The sequence below is a fragment of the Gadus chalcogrammus genome, chromosome 7 (assembly GCF_026213295.1).
Source record: "Gadus chalcogrammus isolate NIFS_2021 chromosome 7, NIFS_Gcha_1.0, whole genome shotgun sequence".
Classification (NCBI taxonomy): domain Eukaryota; kingdom Metazoa; phylum Chordata; class Actinopteri; order Gadiformes; family Gadidae; genus Gadus; species Gadus chalcogrammus.
Window position 1 is genome coordinate 17473256 of NC_079418.1, and position 16812 is coordinate 17490067.

A 16812-nucleotide genomic window follows, 5' to 3' on the forward strand; every position below is an offset into this window, starting at 1 on the left:
CTCACTACCTCACTCTCTCTTTTTGAGTTGAGCAGAGAAGTGTCTCACACACACACACACACACACACACACACACACACACACACACACACACCCTCTCAGTCAACACACAAGTCTATTATTTTTCCTTAAAGCAACAGAGTTCCTTTTCCCCACCGATTGTCCTTCACTTTAATATCAAAAGAGGATGGAGGGAAACGGCAGCAGTGTGAGGAAGGAGAGGGAGAGGAGAGGGGGAGATAAGTGGGTGAGGGGCGAGAGGGAAGGGAGGGGAATCACATGAAACGAGGGTGGCGGGGTGGAGTGGTACTTACAGGGAGGGTCAAATCAAGGGCAACAATGGTGACAAGGTTATGCAAGAGGAGGGAGAGGCAGAGGGGGAGATGATCTGAACGGGGAGGGGAGCTGACGGGTGTCTGGGTTAGGGTGCGGAAGAGGTGAAGCCAGGGGAGTGGAACGATCATGATATCACGCTGTGACGTAACCGGGCTGAAGCAAAGCAAAACAAACTCAAAGGGTTGTGGGTGGATCACCACTCTGCCATCATACCAGCCTCTGCGGCCAGCTAAAGCACCGGCCACAAACAGAGGCGGAGAGCAGCTTGCTTTCCACAACACGGCTATTCAAAAGAACTGTACGCCTCTAGTAGTAGCAGTAGTAATAGTAGCAAGCAGTGCAGTCGTGCAGTATTAAACGTTATTGAAGGTGTGTAGAAAGTCCAGCTAAACGGCGGAGTGTGTGTGTGTGTGTGTGTGTGTGTGTGTGTGTGGAGGGGGGGGGGGGGTGTTGGGGCTGGCGTTGGACAATAGAGTAAGGAGAGGACAATGATGGCAGACAGGAAGCAGACCCGTTCTGTGTCGAGTCAGCGGTCCTCAGCGTCTTGTATTGGATGACTAAGCTTTTTTTTTTTGCATCCTGGCTAACCAAACATTAGCTGGATACTAAACAAATGAGTCTTGTGGCTGTGTTATCTAGTGTGAAGCTGATTGAGGCATAAACTTTGAAGCCCAGCCAACTTGAAAAGTGCATTATCTGATAAATCGTTTTTATATCAATCCTTAAGCTACTTATACAGTGCATCAAATCCATGGTTTAAAAGAGTTATCATTTGGCCAGAACATATCTATAATAAATGATAACAGCTAGTTTAACTTGCCAATATTGGGTTTCTTTGCTACGTTTATGTGTTGCTTTTTGTTAAAGGTGAATGTTTTGGTCCACAAAAGTGCCATTGAGTCAATCTTTAAAGACAGGGAAAACGTTAAATCGGAAAGAAAGAATGCTTGGCATTGTTTCCTATTTATTCAAGACAAGAGAGTCTGCAGCATTGGCCAATCAAAACTCTATTTACAAGACCTGAACCAGTCTCTACTGAATAAGCCAGCTAGCACATAGGAAAAAGTACCAGACAGAATCCAAACGATCTCCAGGTGCCTCCAGAAATCAGGCCAACGCATCACTCTGTTTCTCATTGCCTTGGACCAGGGGACCAAGGTAAACGAAAGGCCACTGCATCCCCAGGGTTCCCCAGTAGACACGGTGGCCTTCTAGCATGTCAAGCTGTCAGACTGACCAACAAGCCCAGCTGTCCGCTGATGGGCATTAGAAGGCGGTTAGGGGAGAAGAGTCTGAAACTGGCCGAGGGACGGCCTTCATGACATCATCTTTTCCCAGGCCAGCCTAACATCTTCTACGGCATCTTCTGTCCAAGGACAGATACTGTACTGAGATTTCCTTCCTCCGTATAAAGAACGTACACAGAGCCCTTGACAATTACAGAAACAACTTGTGTGCTGGGCTTCACCGCACAGAAACTGGTTCAGGAGAAAACACTTTCAGACGTGGGCGTGCAACGTGAGAGCACCAAGTTACCAAACCTGAAAGCCTCAGCTCACACCAAGCGGTGTCGTCCATACGCCCACACCAGCACTTTAACATGACCCACCCCTCCCTGGACACTAGATGAAGGTGGTTCGCTTGGAGATATTCTGAGAGTCTCAGCGGTGAACTATGAAGCAGAAGGAGAGGGCATTGAAGCCACACTGTAAATATAATATCATATCATATAATCTATGTGTATTTACTAGGGCTGCACAATGTCCCAGAAATACTCTGAAAACATTGCAGTACTCTCATGTAGATATCATAGAGGTTGTTCATAATGTTCACACACTTATGGGGTATAAAAAGTCTCGGGGGAACATCAACAAAGTCCTCTGGTGCTCGGTGCTATTCCTAGAACACAGGCTACAAAACCAGAAGCGTTTGCTATGTTCAAATACAAAGCTGGAATCCCCACCCGAAAACTAGCGAACAACCTTTGTGAAGAATGGCAACCTGTTTCAAAAGGGCTTTCCTTCATCCATGGCGATAAATCAGCTACATGAAAGAGTTTAAAAGTTTCCTTCAACATTGTGCATCCCTAGTTTTGCTACTAAAAAGGTAAAGGCTGTATATGAAACACCTTTTTCTAATAACACCGTCTACAAAGTCAGGCTACTCTGAACATTGAATATTGAAACCAGGTTTACATATCACTGTCTAAGCAACACCGAAACAAAAAATCTAAACTACTAAACCACACGGTGGAGTATTCTGTTGGGGGATTGACTCCCACCAACTCCACCTTAAATCTGTCTCCAAACCACGAGTATAAGTATTATTGTTGTGGTGTGTGTGTGTGTGTGTGTGTGTGTGTGTGTGTGTGTGTGTGTGTGTGTGTGTGTGTGTGTGTGTGTGTGTGTGTGTGTGTGTGTGTGTGTGTGTGTGTGTCTTATGATGGTTTCCATTCATATGGGGTGGAACCGCTGAAGTAAACCCAGTAAGCTGTCCACTTCCTATATCAGGTCTTCATCCTCGGAGGAGAAAGGAAGACGTAAACTGTGACGAGCTCATCGTGTGATTGGCCCCTGTCGGTAAGCTCAGACTAGGTGTCTGCGGTGGGACAGGACAGTTGTGTTCCGTGTTCTTCTGCTGCAGAGCGGACCGGCACCCACTGGTCAACAAAGGTGCAACGTTTTTTTAATAAATAATCTTCTACATGACAACCCTGTTATCCAGCTCTGTGTGCATGTGTGTGTCATTGAGTCATAAGCGGTGGCATTTTATGTCCGTAAAGTTGTATTATTGTGTGTATGTCTGCAGTGTGATTAATTAATAGTTCAGTGAAGCTCTGGGCCAGTGTGTGGCCCACTGGGGGAGGGTGGTCTGGAAGAGTCCAGGATGGGGGAATGACGATGGTGGAGTGGACATTATAGTGGAGCAGCACCCCCTAAAGGTTAGGAGGGCACACCGATCACCAAGTACGACCAATGCCCGAGCTTCTGACGGAACATGAGCCGACGTTGGATCAATGAGTAGTGAACCGGTCTAAACAGGTTTCAAGGAGAAGTGAACCGGTCTAAACGGGTTTCAATGAGAAGTGAACCGGTCTAAACAGGTTTCAATGGCAAAGGTTTGGACAGCACGAGCAGTTGCAGTCGCCCAATTAAACTTTGTGAAAATAAGAAAAAGTGTTTTTGTGAATTGTGCTGCCTTATCCCGCAGATCTGTACTATGTGGAGGTTGTTTCTGAACACAACCAAACAGGGAAGCCACCACTCCAGATGATTAGAGGAAGAAGACTGTGTCTACGATACACTTTGGTCTACAGACCTGAATCAAATGGCAGTTTTTTCTGCTTGATTTAGCTGAATCCGGTATCAGGTGAGGGGGGTTGGATGTTAAAATACACATCAGCTATCACTATACTTAACAAAGTAACAGCTAATGTCAAGCCAGTGCTGATTTTGTTCACCACCACCTCGCAGACAAAATTCATTTGGCGGTTCTTGTTAACCCCGCCCGCCTGGAACGCAGCGCAGAGTAAAACATCACCGGTTCTTCAAGAAGACTGTTTAAGGGCTGACAGTTGTCAGGATTGTACTAAGAGAATTGACATGCTCAGTAGTAGTTGTGTTGGAATTCAAAGTGAAGTGTGCCAAATTAGTAAAGTTTAAACACACGCACACATTGATTTATTTATATATATATATATATATATATATATATATATATATATATATATATATATATATTTATATATATATATATATATATATAAATATATATAGTATAAAATATGTATATATGTATCATCTTTATCTTTCTATTTTCAATAAACTCTTCCACCATTTATTAATTTTAAAACAAGTTCAACCCCTGAGAAGATACCTTAGACTGCTTAAGTACAAAATACACCTCTTTAAGAAAACAAAAACACAACTAATCGGAAATTCAAAAAAATGTACAAGCAACTGAAGTTCAGAAGGTAAGCTCAGGCCTCTGTGGATGATATGGGGTACTGGGGTTGGTTCTCGGATAGGACATTCAAAGATAGAACGGTTCACTACCAGGCCATGCAGTTTCCAAACCTACTGGTTCCAAAATCCTGCACCATGGCTGTTGCTAAGTAACTGGTGACTGGTGCCAGCGGCACATTGAGTGTGTATTGGCCTACTGGATTACAATCTTATGACGGCCATAGATACACTCGTGTGTCCTTTCTCCGTCTCTCATCTAGCCTTTAAGACGTGATGTATTGAGATATAGATCTACCCTTGATGAAGTCCATCTGATCGTGCTCAAGACCCTACAGGCTGTTTTGGGTTGACTCCGTTTGACAGCATTGTTTCTGTGGTCGCTGCCGACACGTCGAGTTCGAGGAAATGTGAATCGATGCGGCCATTGTAGTGCAAACGCTCTCTTCCAAAGGCTCTGGATGCCAGTAACCTACTTGCAATGGGGCGGGGGAGACCAAAAAAAAAGAAGGCAGCACTTTGCACTTATAGAGAGGTGTGTGTGTGTGTGTGTGTGTGTGTGTGTGTGTGTGTGTGTGTGTGTGTGTGTGTGTGTGTGTGTGTGTGTGTGTGTGTGTGCGCTGATCAATGACGAACGCTGCTCTAACTCCCTTATTTTAGGCACTAAACAATCATTAAGGAGACTGTCGCCGCGGCGACCCGTCAGGGCTCCTACCAGTTTGATTGGAGCGAATCAGATTGAATAAGGACTGATTGACTCACGTGAAGATTGATTGTTTGATTGATTGAAAAGGTTGCTTTGTTTTGTGTGTTGGGGCGTGGGGGGCTGTGGGGACTCGCGGCGACGAAAGGCACAGAGTTTGAATGTGTGTTCCCCCCCGTGATTCAGGAGGACAAAGCATGAATCCCTGGAACCCCAGCCGAGGGGATGGGGACTGAGTGCATAAGAAACATAACTGCTGGAAAAGAGAGCAAAGGGGCTGGCTCATGGGAGTATCTGGGTCAAGTGTGTGTGTGTCTGTGTGTGTGTGTCTGTGTGTGTGTTTCTGTGTGTGTGTGTGTGTGTGTGTGTGTGTGTGTGTGTGTGTGTGTGTGTGTGTGTGTGTGTGTGTGTGTGTGTGTGTGTGTGTGTGTGTGTGTGTGTGTGTGTGTGTGTGTGTGTGTTTCTGTGTGTGTGAGACGGTTTTAATTGACAACAGGATTGGGGCCAAGCCAGTTTTCTACCCAGTTGATTTGGGGATGGGAGTTATTTTCCAAGTTGATTTTGCCATAAAGGACTTTGGATAATAAATATTGAAGGTCCTCTGCGTCTATTGAGAATAAAGGCTACATAGCAATCACCACGAGTAGCAAACAGGTCCATCACTGAATGAGTCTAGATGATAAGTTGGGGTTTTGTTCAAGCTAAAAGGCCCGGTAAACGCCGCTGTCTCTCACAGATCCTCTCAGCGGAGCTCAGCTCTGAACCCACACGCCGTCAGGATCAACACATCCAAGAAGACAAAGATTCCACAAAGGTAAGAAAAAAAAGGCCAGCTTAAGGAACACTTAGTCCCCCCCCGAAAGTGTTCAGATCCAAACTCAGTTACCAGGTAACATAGGAGGCTTCTAGAAAGATGCATACTTTAGACACTGGGAAAGGTAAAAAGGGGGCAAAAGTTGAAATAATAAAAATGAACAAAGTCACCATTTCCTATTTGTCTGAAACGTAGCTTCTCATGAACGGCTTAGAACAGGCTGGAAAGAAAGAAAGAAGGTATGGATCATCGAAGGTTTCCCCTCGGTCGTATGCCTGTGGCCGGGGGATAAGATCGAGGGTCTAAACCTGGACTCCTTGATGTGTCAGCGTCCGGCTGCTGCCCAGTGTGAATGTGTGTCCAGGTCGGTACGGGAGTGTCTCTGTCCCTTATGACGCCAGCACGCTCCTTCTCAGCAGGTCTTCGCTCCCAGAATGCAACTTGGCCAGCTGGAGCTTGCGGTCGGCGGGTCGCGTCTCCGAGTCGCTCTGATCGCCGTCAGAGAAGAACCCGTCGGTCTCGGCAGAGTTCAACCGGGACGACTCCTTCGCTGGGAGGGGCGCTGCCTTCTCCCTGGACCCCACCCTCGCCACGAACACCGCCCCGCCCCCCCTCCCCCTGGATTTACTCTGGCGGGAGAGGCGGAGCCGCAGGGCCCCCGCGCGCGGCGGGAGGGAGACCGCGCCGGGCCCCGGGGTCCCGGCGCTGGAGGACTTGGACGGGGTGAAGGCGGAGGTGAGGCCGGGGGCCGGCGCGGCGGCGGTGGCCCCGGGCCCGGTCCCGTCGCTGGCCTGCAGGCCCTCCCGCGGCCCCCGCTCGAGCTCCTCCGAGATGTGACACGAGTCCATCTTGGAGATGGGGGGCTGCGGCGGGGGGTCCCTCTGGGGCTCCACGCTCCGGCTCTGCTGGGGGTGGGGGTGATGGGGCGTCTTGGAGGACGCGCTGCGGGACCTCTCCCCCCTCCGGGCGGGGCTGGGCTTCTCCTCGCCCAGGGCGGCGCCCCGGGGGCTCTCGGCGGCGGGGAGGCCGGTGGCGCCCGTGGGGCCGGCCGTGGCGGTGGCGGTGGCGGCGGCGGCGGAGCGCGGGCTGTGGGGCAGGGTGGGCGCGGCGGGGCGGGGCAGGCTGCGGGAGCGGGGCTTGCGGCCCAGCTGGGGGGTCTTCCAGGCAGAGTGCATGGAGTTCTCCATCATCAGGTTCAGCAGGCTCTCCTCGCCCTGCAGGAGCTTGGAGAGGGGGAGAGGGGGAGAGGGGGAGAGGGAGGGAGAGAGAGAGAGAGAGAGGGGGAGAGAGAGAGGGGGAGAGCGAGAGAGAGAGCGAGGGAGAAGTGCGGGTGAAGATCAGACGAGGGGAGGAGCAGAGGTGGGAGGTGGCAGGGGGGGGAGGAGAACAAAGAGACCAAACCCAAAGGAAGGATTGGGAAAAAAATAAAGAGTATAAGGAGCATTAAAGGGGTTAAAATCAGCGGAGGAAAGAGAACATCTCCTAAGGGGGAAGAAAGGCTGGCACGTTCAACAAAAACTAATTGTCACTGTCGTTCTAGTTGAACAAGTTTTTACCAGTCTATAACCAGAAGTATATTGGATGCACTTTAGTTTTAAATTCAGACAGACGCTCGATACGTTATTTCCTTGCAATCAATAGACCGCCAGAGTACATTCCAGAGGGGACAGCGAGGGCCGGCCAAGAGGGGCTCTTAACATTGGAATTTGCAGTTTGTTTTGAGTTCATCGTTCATCGGTCCATACCTGGTCAGAGAGCAGGCTGGCGCTCTTGTCTTGGTGCTGGGAGCTCAGGGCCCACCCGCTGAGCATGTCGTCCGCTGTGATCTGAACCGATTGGGCCAGCCAGCTGTCAAACAGAGAGTTGTCCAATGGGAAGGACTTTGGCAAACCTGCATCAGTGAAGTGGAGCAAAACGGAGGAATAAAAGAGAGTTACGTGATGGAAGGAAGAAGTGGAGGAAGAACGTTAATACAATTAAAGGCCTGCACGTCAGTATTTTACCAGAATCGTATGCAGAGTAGCCACCATTTACATTTACATTTTATAATTAAAACAATAGATCGAATTCTATCTAAGGGTCAGAAACAGAACATTATATAACACACATACTTTGTACTTAGTTAAAGAATACTGAGGTTCTACCGTACAATCTGCTCTGCTGTGCAAAGGAAAATAGAACATGCTTCATACTGAATGATAAAATGCTTTTTTATTTCAAGATACAGATCAAATCAACCAACCATCCAACCATATTTCATTATATGGCTAAATGTAGGCTAAAATCATCAGCAGATTTCTTACATCTGGACCCTGAAGACCTTCAGGCCTACCACTGCTGGACGTTATGCCCATTGCTCCCATGTCTACCAGAAATAAAATATACATCAACATTCTGGACAGCCAGGGTTCAAACACCATGACATTTACATTACAAAGACAACCAGACATCACTTTCCAGACACCTCATCCATAATGAACTACTGAGAATGAAATGTTATTTTTACAGTTGAAATATCTGTCACTCTCTTTCTCAACTCTCTCTCACACATTTCTCTTCCACTTGAGCTTTCCTTTCAAGCCCTCCCACACACACACACACACACACACACACACACACACACACACACACACACACACACACACACACACACACACACACACACACACACACACACACACACACACACACACACACACACACACAGAAACACACGCGCACACACGCACAAGCTTTGTACAGAAGACGATGATTCAAAATGACAGCTGACAGGCTCAGTGTGTGTATGTAAGAATGTATGTGTGCGTTTAAAAGACAGATCAGAGAGCGCTCCACAACTCGCATGTTCTTATAATCTCTCAGACCATTATTAAACCGCTCACTTTGAGTTCAAGTTCAAGTTCATCTTCAAGATATATTCAAACAAAGCAAGCGGAGGTCAGCGATACAAAACATTATGAACATGGCTAGAATATTGGAATAAGCCCATGATACTATTAACTCATCTGTGAGGCATATTGTGGTTATTCCCATATGTAATATTGCAATAATAGTATGATTGGGACAAGCTTTCTCTACCACTCTCTATATCTTTAGGTTAGTTCTGGGAAATTGGCCTACACGACTAGACAGTTGGACAACCATACCACAAACTTAGACCGCTAATAACTTGTAGCTCTAAGACTAAAGAGGCTATAGACTGAAAGTGCTCATACACACACGCACACACACACACGCTGCTATTTCCATGACGCACCAGGTCACTGCTGGACTACTGAGAACACAGCAGGAAATATGTGTGAGTGAAAAAAAGAAGGAGAAGGAACAAGAGTACCAGCAAGAACGAGAGTGAGAGTGCGATAAAACGAAAGAAAATGATAGAGAGAGCGAGAGCGAGAGCGAGAGAGAGAGAGAGAGAGAGAGAGAGAGAAAGAGAAAGGATAACCAAGAGAGAGAAAGAGTGAGAGAACGAGAGTGAGACGAGAATGAGAGAGGGGAAATGGAAGGGGAATTAATTTCTTGGACGCAAAAGAGTTGAGTTAATAAATAAATACAATTTGTAAATGATGGCTGTCCAACAACGACAGTGGTGCATCACCAAGGTGCACGGTTCACTAACTCTCATGAATAGAGTTTTAATACGCCACAGGGCGGACTGCAGAGTCAATATCCCAGCAGTGATTATTATTAGACAGCCTCAGGACTCCAACCGCATGTAACTAGCTTTGGGGGAAAGCTTCCTCCTCTGTTTGGAGGAAAGATAGATTTAACCATTGAGAAGCAATAGAGTTGTGTTTTTTATGCTAGATATATCACCAGCGTACAACTGGTGCAATCGTTTTGTGATAGTTAGCATTGGACAGAGATGCAAATTGCTAACCCTCTGATGAGCTAATTCCCCGATACATTAAACGCTACACAAGGTTCAACCGAGTGAAAGCAATAGGTTGGATTTTGCCCCAGCCTGGTTTCGTTGTGCTGCTATGACTACAAGTTGGGACCAGATAGCTGAGAATGACACCGGCACCGCTAACCTAGGCTAGGCAGCTCGCAAGCTAGCGCTGCTAAGGTGCTGCAGGCAAAGGAATGCGCTGGCAGCAAGGAAGGGCACTGCCCAGACCGAGTCTGTGTGTGTGCGCATGTGTGTGTGTGTGTGTGTGTGTGTGTGTGTGTGTGTGTGTGTGTGTGTGTGTGTGTGTGTGTGTGTGTGTGTGTGTGTGTGTGTGTGTGTGTGTGTGTGCCAGCGAGCGAGAGAAAGTATGTGTGTGCTGTTGCTAGGTTAGAAACCCTCACCAAAGTCTCACAATTGTTGTCAAGTGCCAACCATCTCCTTAGCAACCCCACTGAAGGGAGAGGATAATATAAGGGGGTAAAAGATGGCGCAGAGGACGAGAGGAGAGGAGAAATAGATAAGGTAGAATAAGACATCACCCTGAAAAATAATGATATCCACCAGACAGAAAAAATAAGACTCAAAATCCGAAAGAGAGATATACTGAACCAGACAACTTGACAAGTCCAATAATGATGGCCACTCAATAGAATAACAGATCAGCAAACCAGCCACAAAAAAGCTCTCTGGAATCTATCTGGAGTAAGTAGGTTTTGTAACTCAAATATAATAAAACAGTGTTGTATACGTGTATGTGTCTGCCGCTGTTATATAGCAGGGTACTGGGGTAATGACTTTTGAGTAGTAAATAATGCTATTCTATTAAAACAGAAATACATTGCGTTATATTCCTCTGTAATATGATGAAAGGTCTCCAACATTGAACATGGAAAATAAGTATCCTATATTGTAAATCTTATGGATCTAACAATGTGCCATTCTGCATGACATACATGACATAACTGTCAGTTAAATAATGGGAATCAAACTAATCTCAGAGTCAAGGAGTTCTAGAACCGTTCTCCAGGCCATAACCCCCAGGGATTAAGGATGACATGACAATATTAATATTGCTACATGAGACGAGGGGTTGGGGTGTTTATTATTCGCAATACACACGAGACTCCCAGGTATGTTGGAAGTGGAATGGGTGGTAGTGAGTAGCTCAGTGTGTTTATGTTGAGTTGTCCTAGGATGCTACCTCAAAAACCAAAGTATTTGGCAGCTATTTCAATCTTGAAACCAAGCGAAAAAAAAAAAAAGGTTGACCTTCTAATAATAAAAGGTTGGTAAAACAGGTAGCAATGTTTCTTCCTTTTATGAACGTCACCCACAATAGAGCCTCAGTGATTTCTCTTAGGGTTGATCAATGCTTTGTCCTGTCGTGCGGTTTTTAGAAGCAGGTCTACTCTCCGACTATGGAAGCTGGGGTCCTCAGAAAGTCCTGCTGCAACTGAGTCGGCCTAGTGCCAACTTAGGGAAAGTGCCTTCACCACTGGAGGAGGCGGGCCGACCAAAATTCATGGCTGATTTCCTCTGGACATAGACAATATAAACATTAACCCGGGGTCTTAAAAAACACAGAACATTGTGTCCTGAACACCAGATGTGTGGCTCCTGTCGTGCTACAGACGTGGTGGGTGGAGGAGGTCGATAGGCTACGCTGCGCTGCACAACGCAATGCTTGGACGCTCAGTGTAGCTCCAGGGTAAGTGTTGGGGTGAGGAGGACATGTCAAGGAGCAACAACAGCTCATGACCAAAGCGGGAGGTCACACCAACGCCCAGAATGAGACATTGCTGAACTGCATAATATAATCTCCTTTCCTTGGTTGCAACACACATGCTGTTCCCTGGATGGTGATGAATCACTATCTTGCGTTCAGATAGACGGGCCTGGGCTTGGTGCGGGTCAGGAGAGCACTATCTTGCAGTCTGATGGACGGGCCTGGGTTTAGCGGGGGTCAGGAGAGCACTAGCTGTCGGAATGCAGAGGGCCCAGTGAAGTTCTAGCGTAAGCCCTACATTTTTTTAATAAATTCCTATTGGAGTTCTGGGATTGGTTCTTGCTGTTTGCTCTGAGACCGTCCGACGGATGGAGAAAGATCCTGGAAGCACACGGGCAGGGAGTACAACTCCACATTTAAACCCCCGCTTCTGGTCGCAGCCATAACATCCGTTGCTGAAGGGACACTTCAGGGACTAACATTAAGTGAATAACATCGATCATCTCGTAAAATGGCCTCTGTCAAGGGCTTAGATATATTAGGTAGCAGGTGAGCAGTCGGTTCTTCAAGCAGGAAAAATGAGTGTAAGGATCTGAGCGACTTTGACAAGGGCCAAATTGTTGTGGCTGGACGCGTTGGTCAGAGCATCTCTTAAACGGCCAGTCTTGTGGTGTTTTCAGTGCAGCGGTTAGTACCTGCCAAACGCTGTCCAAGGAAGGACAACCGGTGATTGGGCGACAGGCTGACGGGCCAAGGCCTATTGATGCACATGTGGAGCAAAGACGAGCACGTCTGGTCCATCCCGAGGAAGAGCTACTGTGGCACAAATCTCTATAAAGAAAGACTGAATGCTGGCTATGACCAACAGGTTCTAAAAACACACAGTGCAGGGTGAAGGTATATACAACCTTCATATTAGTAACCTCCAGCTCATGATTTTAACTGAGTCTGAGGTAGGTCGCCTGTGTAGCTACAGAGCGGTCGGAGGTGCTGAAGTAAAGGTGTGTGTCAAGACCGGGCCCATGGCAGGGCCTCCGGTATTGCAGTTTGCAGCTTTCTCGAGAAATCCCTTATCCAAACATCTTTTCACTCGTCACGTCAATGCATGTCCTTGGGTCCTCAGCAAAACACCCGCCAGTGCAGTGCCTGTTCATTGCCTGCTCAGAACGTCACACTCAACACTGCAGTCCCTCGGGTCCTCAGCAATACACCCGCCAGTGCAGCGCCCGTTCAGACTGTCTGGAACGATCGCTTGGTCTCTGCTGTTGCTGCCTTCCACATTCTGGAGAACAACTCTTCCAAACTTCAATGGGGTGAACGGTTGTTTAGACGGTCGAAGGACATGCATGCAGACAGACACACAGAGACTCATCTTATTAAAGACAGACGGTAACGCCTTCACCAACATCCCCCCTATATGAACTGTAGAAGAAAAGATTAAAATTAACTGCCAATAAATCTTTTCATTTCAGGTAATAAAGAAATAGCTTGCGTCACTTGTTTACAAGCGGGTCTGGTGTACCGTTGTCCACCCTGGGCCCCTGTCCTCCCTGCGAACCATGCAGGAACACACCTCACGCTACAATTCATTCAGTCACAGGGCTAGCCAAAGGGAGTGGTGGAAGCACTCGACGTTGCTGACATGAACCCATGACCTCCCCTGGGACGGACAGGCTGCGACGCCTGCCAACCAGACCCCTTCATCCACCAGCTCGTCCGCGAGGAACACTGGAGCGAAACGCACAGAATGAGTCATAGAAAAGGGGAATTTGGTGTTTTCCATTATGAAACTTTCAAAGAGATGACAACAGCGATAAAAGTCCCTGTTAGGCATCTTTAAATCACCCATGTAACGGGTTCCTCCAGGACCTGATGAGCAGAAGAACATACTTCTCTGATTCAACATGGAGACCCAAGCCTCAGGGTCAGTAGCAGACCTGACAGGGAACAGATGGCTGCACGCACACCTTCACACACACACACACACACACACACACACACACACACACACACACACACACACACACACACACACACACACACACACACACACACACACACACACACACACACACACACACACACAATGAGCCCATTCCGTCAGACCCTTTTCATTAGCCCTACGAGTGAACAAGGCATGTCTCTGAGCAGCCCACAGCGTGTTGGCGGCCCGGTGCAGTATGAATATTCATCAGCCCCCAGATATAGATGCACGTGGAGATCAGACCAGACCGTGTTTCCGCCCACGCACCAGCCTGGGTCTACAAGGCAAGCCATCATGAAAGCCCTTTCCTGAGCGGAGCCACAAACACCTTGTGGCGCTGGAGGTACGGCGCTGTGTTCAAACCCTCATCCCGGGTCCACACGCACCCTCGGAGGTCGTCTCGATGTCTGATGCAACCACACAGAACCACAACGCATAATCTCACTTCAGGCTACACAGAAACTCTCATTTTCTCCTTTAATGTTTTCACTGTCTTGTGTTTTTCTTGTCTGTTTTTATTGTTTGCATCAATCTACATGATTTTTCTTTTGCGCTCACTAACCCGTACCACATGCTATCGCTTAGGACAAAAGCAGGATTACAGAGTTCCAGGGAGAAGGAAGCTTTTTGGAAAAGACAAATCTTATGAGGGAAATTAGTTTATACAATCTATTTTGTCTTATCAAAAGGCTGTTGCGCCCCTCCCCACACACACAAACACACACACACACACACACACACACACACACACACACACACACACACACACACACACACACACACACACACACACACACACACACACACACACACACACACACACACACACACACACACACAGTAATGGCCATGGCTTCGGAGGCTCCTAAAACATATTTAACACTCCCCTTCAGCCTTTATGTTGAATAAATGTTTGTGCTGCCAGCACAACCCCCAAAGTGTGTGCTCCATCTCTCTCAATTTTGTCATCACAGTTGTCGACCTCGCTCGCGTTGACAGTGAGAGCATCTCCTCCTCTTCACTTCTCGTCTATCCATCACTCCCTCCCGTCATGTCTGCATGTCAACCGTTTCATCACCTTATCTGGCTTCCTCTACATCTTTCAATCCTCCCTAAACGTTCCTACCCCGTCAACTCCCCCTTTCTGTAAAGCCCTCTCTATGTATCTCCATCTGTCACCCCTCTTGCCTTCATCTCTGCATCTGTCCCCTATAGCGCCCCTTTCACTCTCTCTCTCTTTCCAGAGCCTGGCTGGGTCCCCTCGGTGCGTGTCCATCTCCTCATCTTGGTTTTATCTCTCATGTTTAACTTTGCTTTATGTCCCTTAGTGTGTGTTTCGGTCCTCTCTGCGCTGGTGGACTCCCTCTGTATGTAGTTGTGATATACACTAATGGGAGGGCCAACATGTGTCACATCCAGCCACTGGTCCAGGCATCTGCTGGGAGCACACACACGCGCACACGCACGCGCACACACACACACACACACACACACACACACACACACACACACACACACACACACACAAAGAACGCTACCTAGCTCTTTGAGTAGGGTGCTGTTGCCAGACTTCCATCTCTCCTTCTTCTTCTCAGGACTCCTCCTCCTCCTCTCCTTTCCTTTCTCCTTCACTCCGACTGGTCTCCTCTTCTCCCCCTTTGGGTTTTTCTCTGCAACACAGAAGATGTGGTCAGGATGTTGGACCAGCACAGAAAACCCACCCTGTGTGTGTGCACATGCACACAGACACACACAGAAACACACACACAACTATGTGGCAGACCACTGCTCCTAGTGAGTAAGGAAGGATTAAATGCAGAATGTGAATAGATTATTGTTTGACGAGGTTGATAGAGGATCCATGTGCATGATATCTTGGAAGGTTAACACTTTCCTGAATGCACACAAACATACAAAATAAAGAAGAAATGCACACAGAAAGGCTAATCAAACAACCGTATTGTACTTTTGTCATTGCGTTGAATGTGTAGAAATCCAGATAAACATTCATGTTCCCGTTTGCTCTCCCACTGCATAAGGTCTCTAAGAGCCGAGTAATAAGTAGTGGTACTTTATTTAAATAACAGAACCTTCTCCATCAACGTCAGCTTCAGTGACGCTAAGCTATTGTCCTTCTACTGTGAGGCTGTGTACTTGCCAGACTGGGCCATACAGCCTCTACAGGAAGTTCACTGGAGCTTTGAACCATACTGTGTCATTTAATGACATACAACTATCATTGCAATTTTCCCTTTGATCAGAGACACTTGATTAAACTAATTATACACCACTGTAACCTTATCAGAACACCTTATGATGATAGTTTAACACTACCCACACGGTTCCCCCTACTGACCACATGATTAGCGTTAGCATCTCCCCTTTGACAAGCAACAGAGTTAGAAGAAGGAGAGCGGACAGCTCAATATTATCTCACGCTCCCTAGTTCTACTCTGATGCACTAGGAATAATTACATACGAAGGCCATACATAATGTGGCTTTGGTGTCACATTGCATGGTTATTAAAAAAAAAGATGACTTAAAAAGTGATTGATTTAGTGACAAATATTGTGCATACTGGAGACCAATGAACTATGTTGAAGGCTTAGAGAAAAGGGGGATGAATAAGTGATTTATTATTTTACTTAACCCCTTTTCAGAGACAATGGGTGAGGGGTTGATTGGTTTGTGTTCATCAATGATTCACAGGAATCCTAGAAGTCATAATAACTTTAAAAACTATAGAAATATTCTACCTATATCTAGACTATTATTATGTCCCACCAAGTATGAAACATGCCTAACATTGTATTCAGTGCAACAGGTTGTTGTTACAACGGTGTTGTAGTGCGGAAACACAACCTAATTCAAGGTTTAACCCAGAGATCAAACAAGGCTTTGATCTCGGCTTTGAGGATTTGGTGTGTGTTTGTTTTCATACAACATTGTCAGTCACTCTGTCTTTCAGCAAGTAGACCTGCACATACAAAGGCATTGTAAATCAATGTAACTGTAAATATAGGCACACACATGTATGCAAACACACACACACACACACACACACACACACACACACACACACACACACACACACACACACACACACACACACACACACACACACACACACACACACACACACACACACACACAGTGATGTCAACGCATAACTTGCACTTATCCATGCAATATTGACAAAAGTATCTGCGATTGTATTACAGAATTCAATACAAACACTGCGTGACTTGGGCTTTGGAAGAGGATGCCAGAGCCAACATACACACACACACACACACACACACAAACACACATAGTGCCCCCTATGAGAACATTCCTGTATATGTAAACCCACACACACACTATGGGAACATCTCATGCAAACACACACAAACAC

At 47.0% G+C, this 16812-nt stretch overlaps 1 protein-coding gene across 1 annotated transcript in view; it reads right to left on the reverse strand.

Annotated features, from left to right (window-relative positions):
- jade2 (jade family PHD finger 2) overlaps nucleotides 1-16812 on the reverse strand; it is a 120622-nt gene continuing 103810 nt past the window's right edge. Inside the window, exons 12-14 of the mRNA XM_056594812.1 lie at nucleotides 14956-15087; nucleotides 7561-7706; nucleotides 1-7038 (exon numbers count right to left, since the gene is read on the reverse strand). Coding sequence (XP_056450787.1) covers nucleotides 6205-7038; nucleotides 7561-7706; nucleotides 14956-15087 — 1112 coding nt within the window. The 3' untranslated portion in view covers nucleotides 1-6204. The remainder of the gene's footprint in view (nucleotides 7039-7560; nucleotides 7707-14955; nucleotides 15088-16812) is intronic.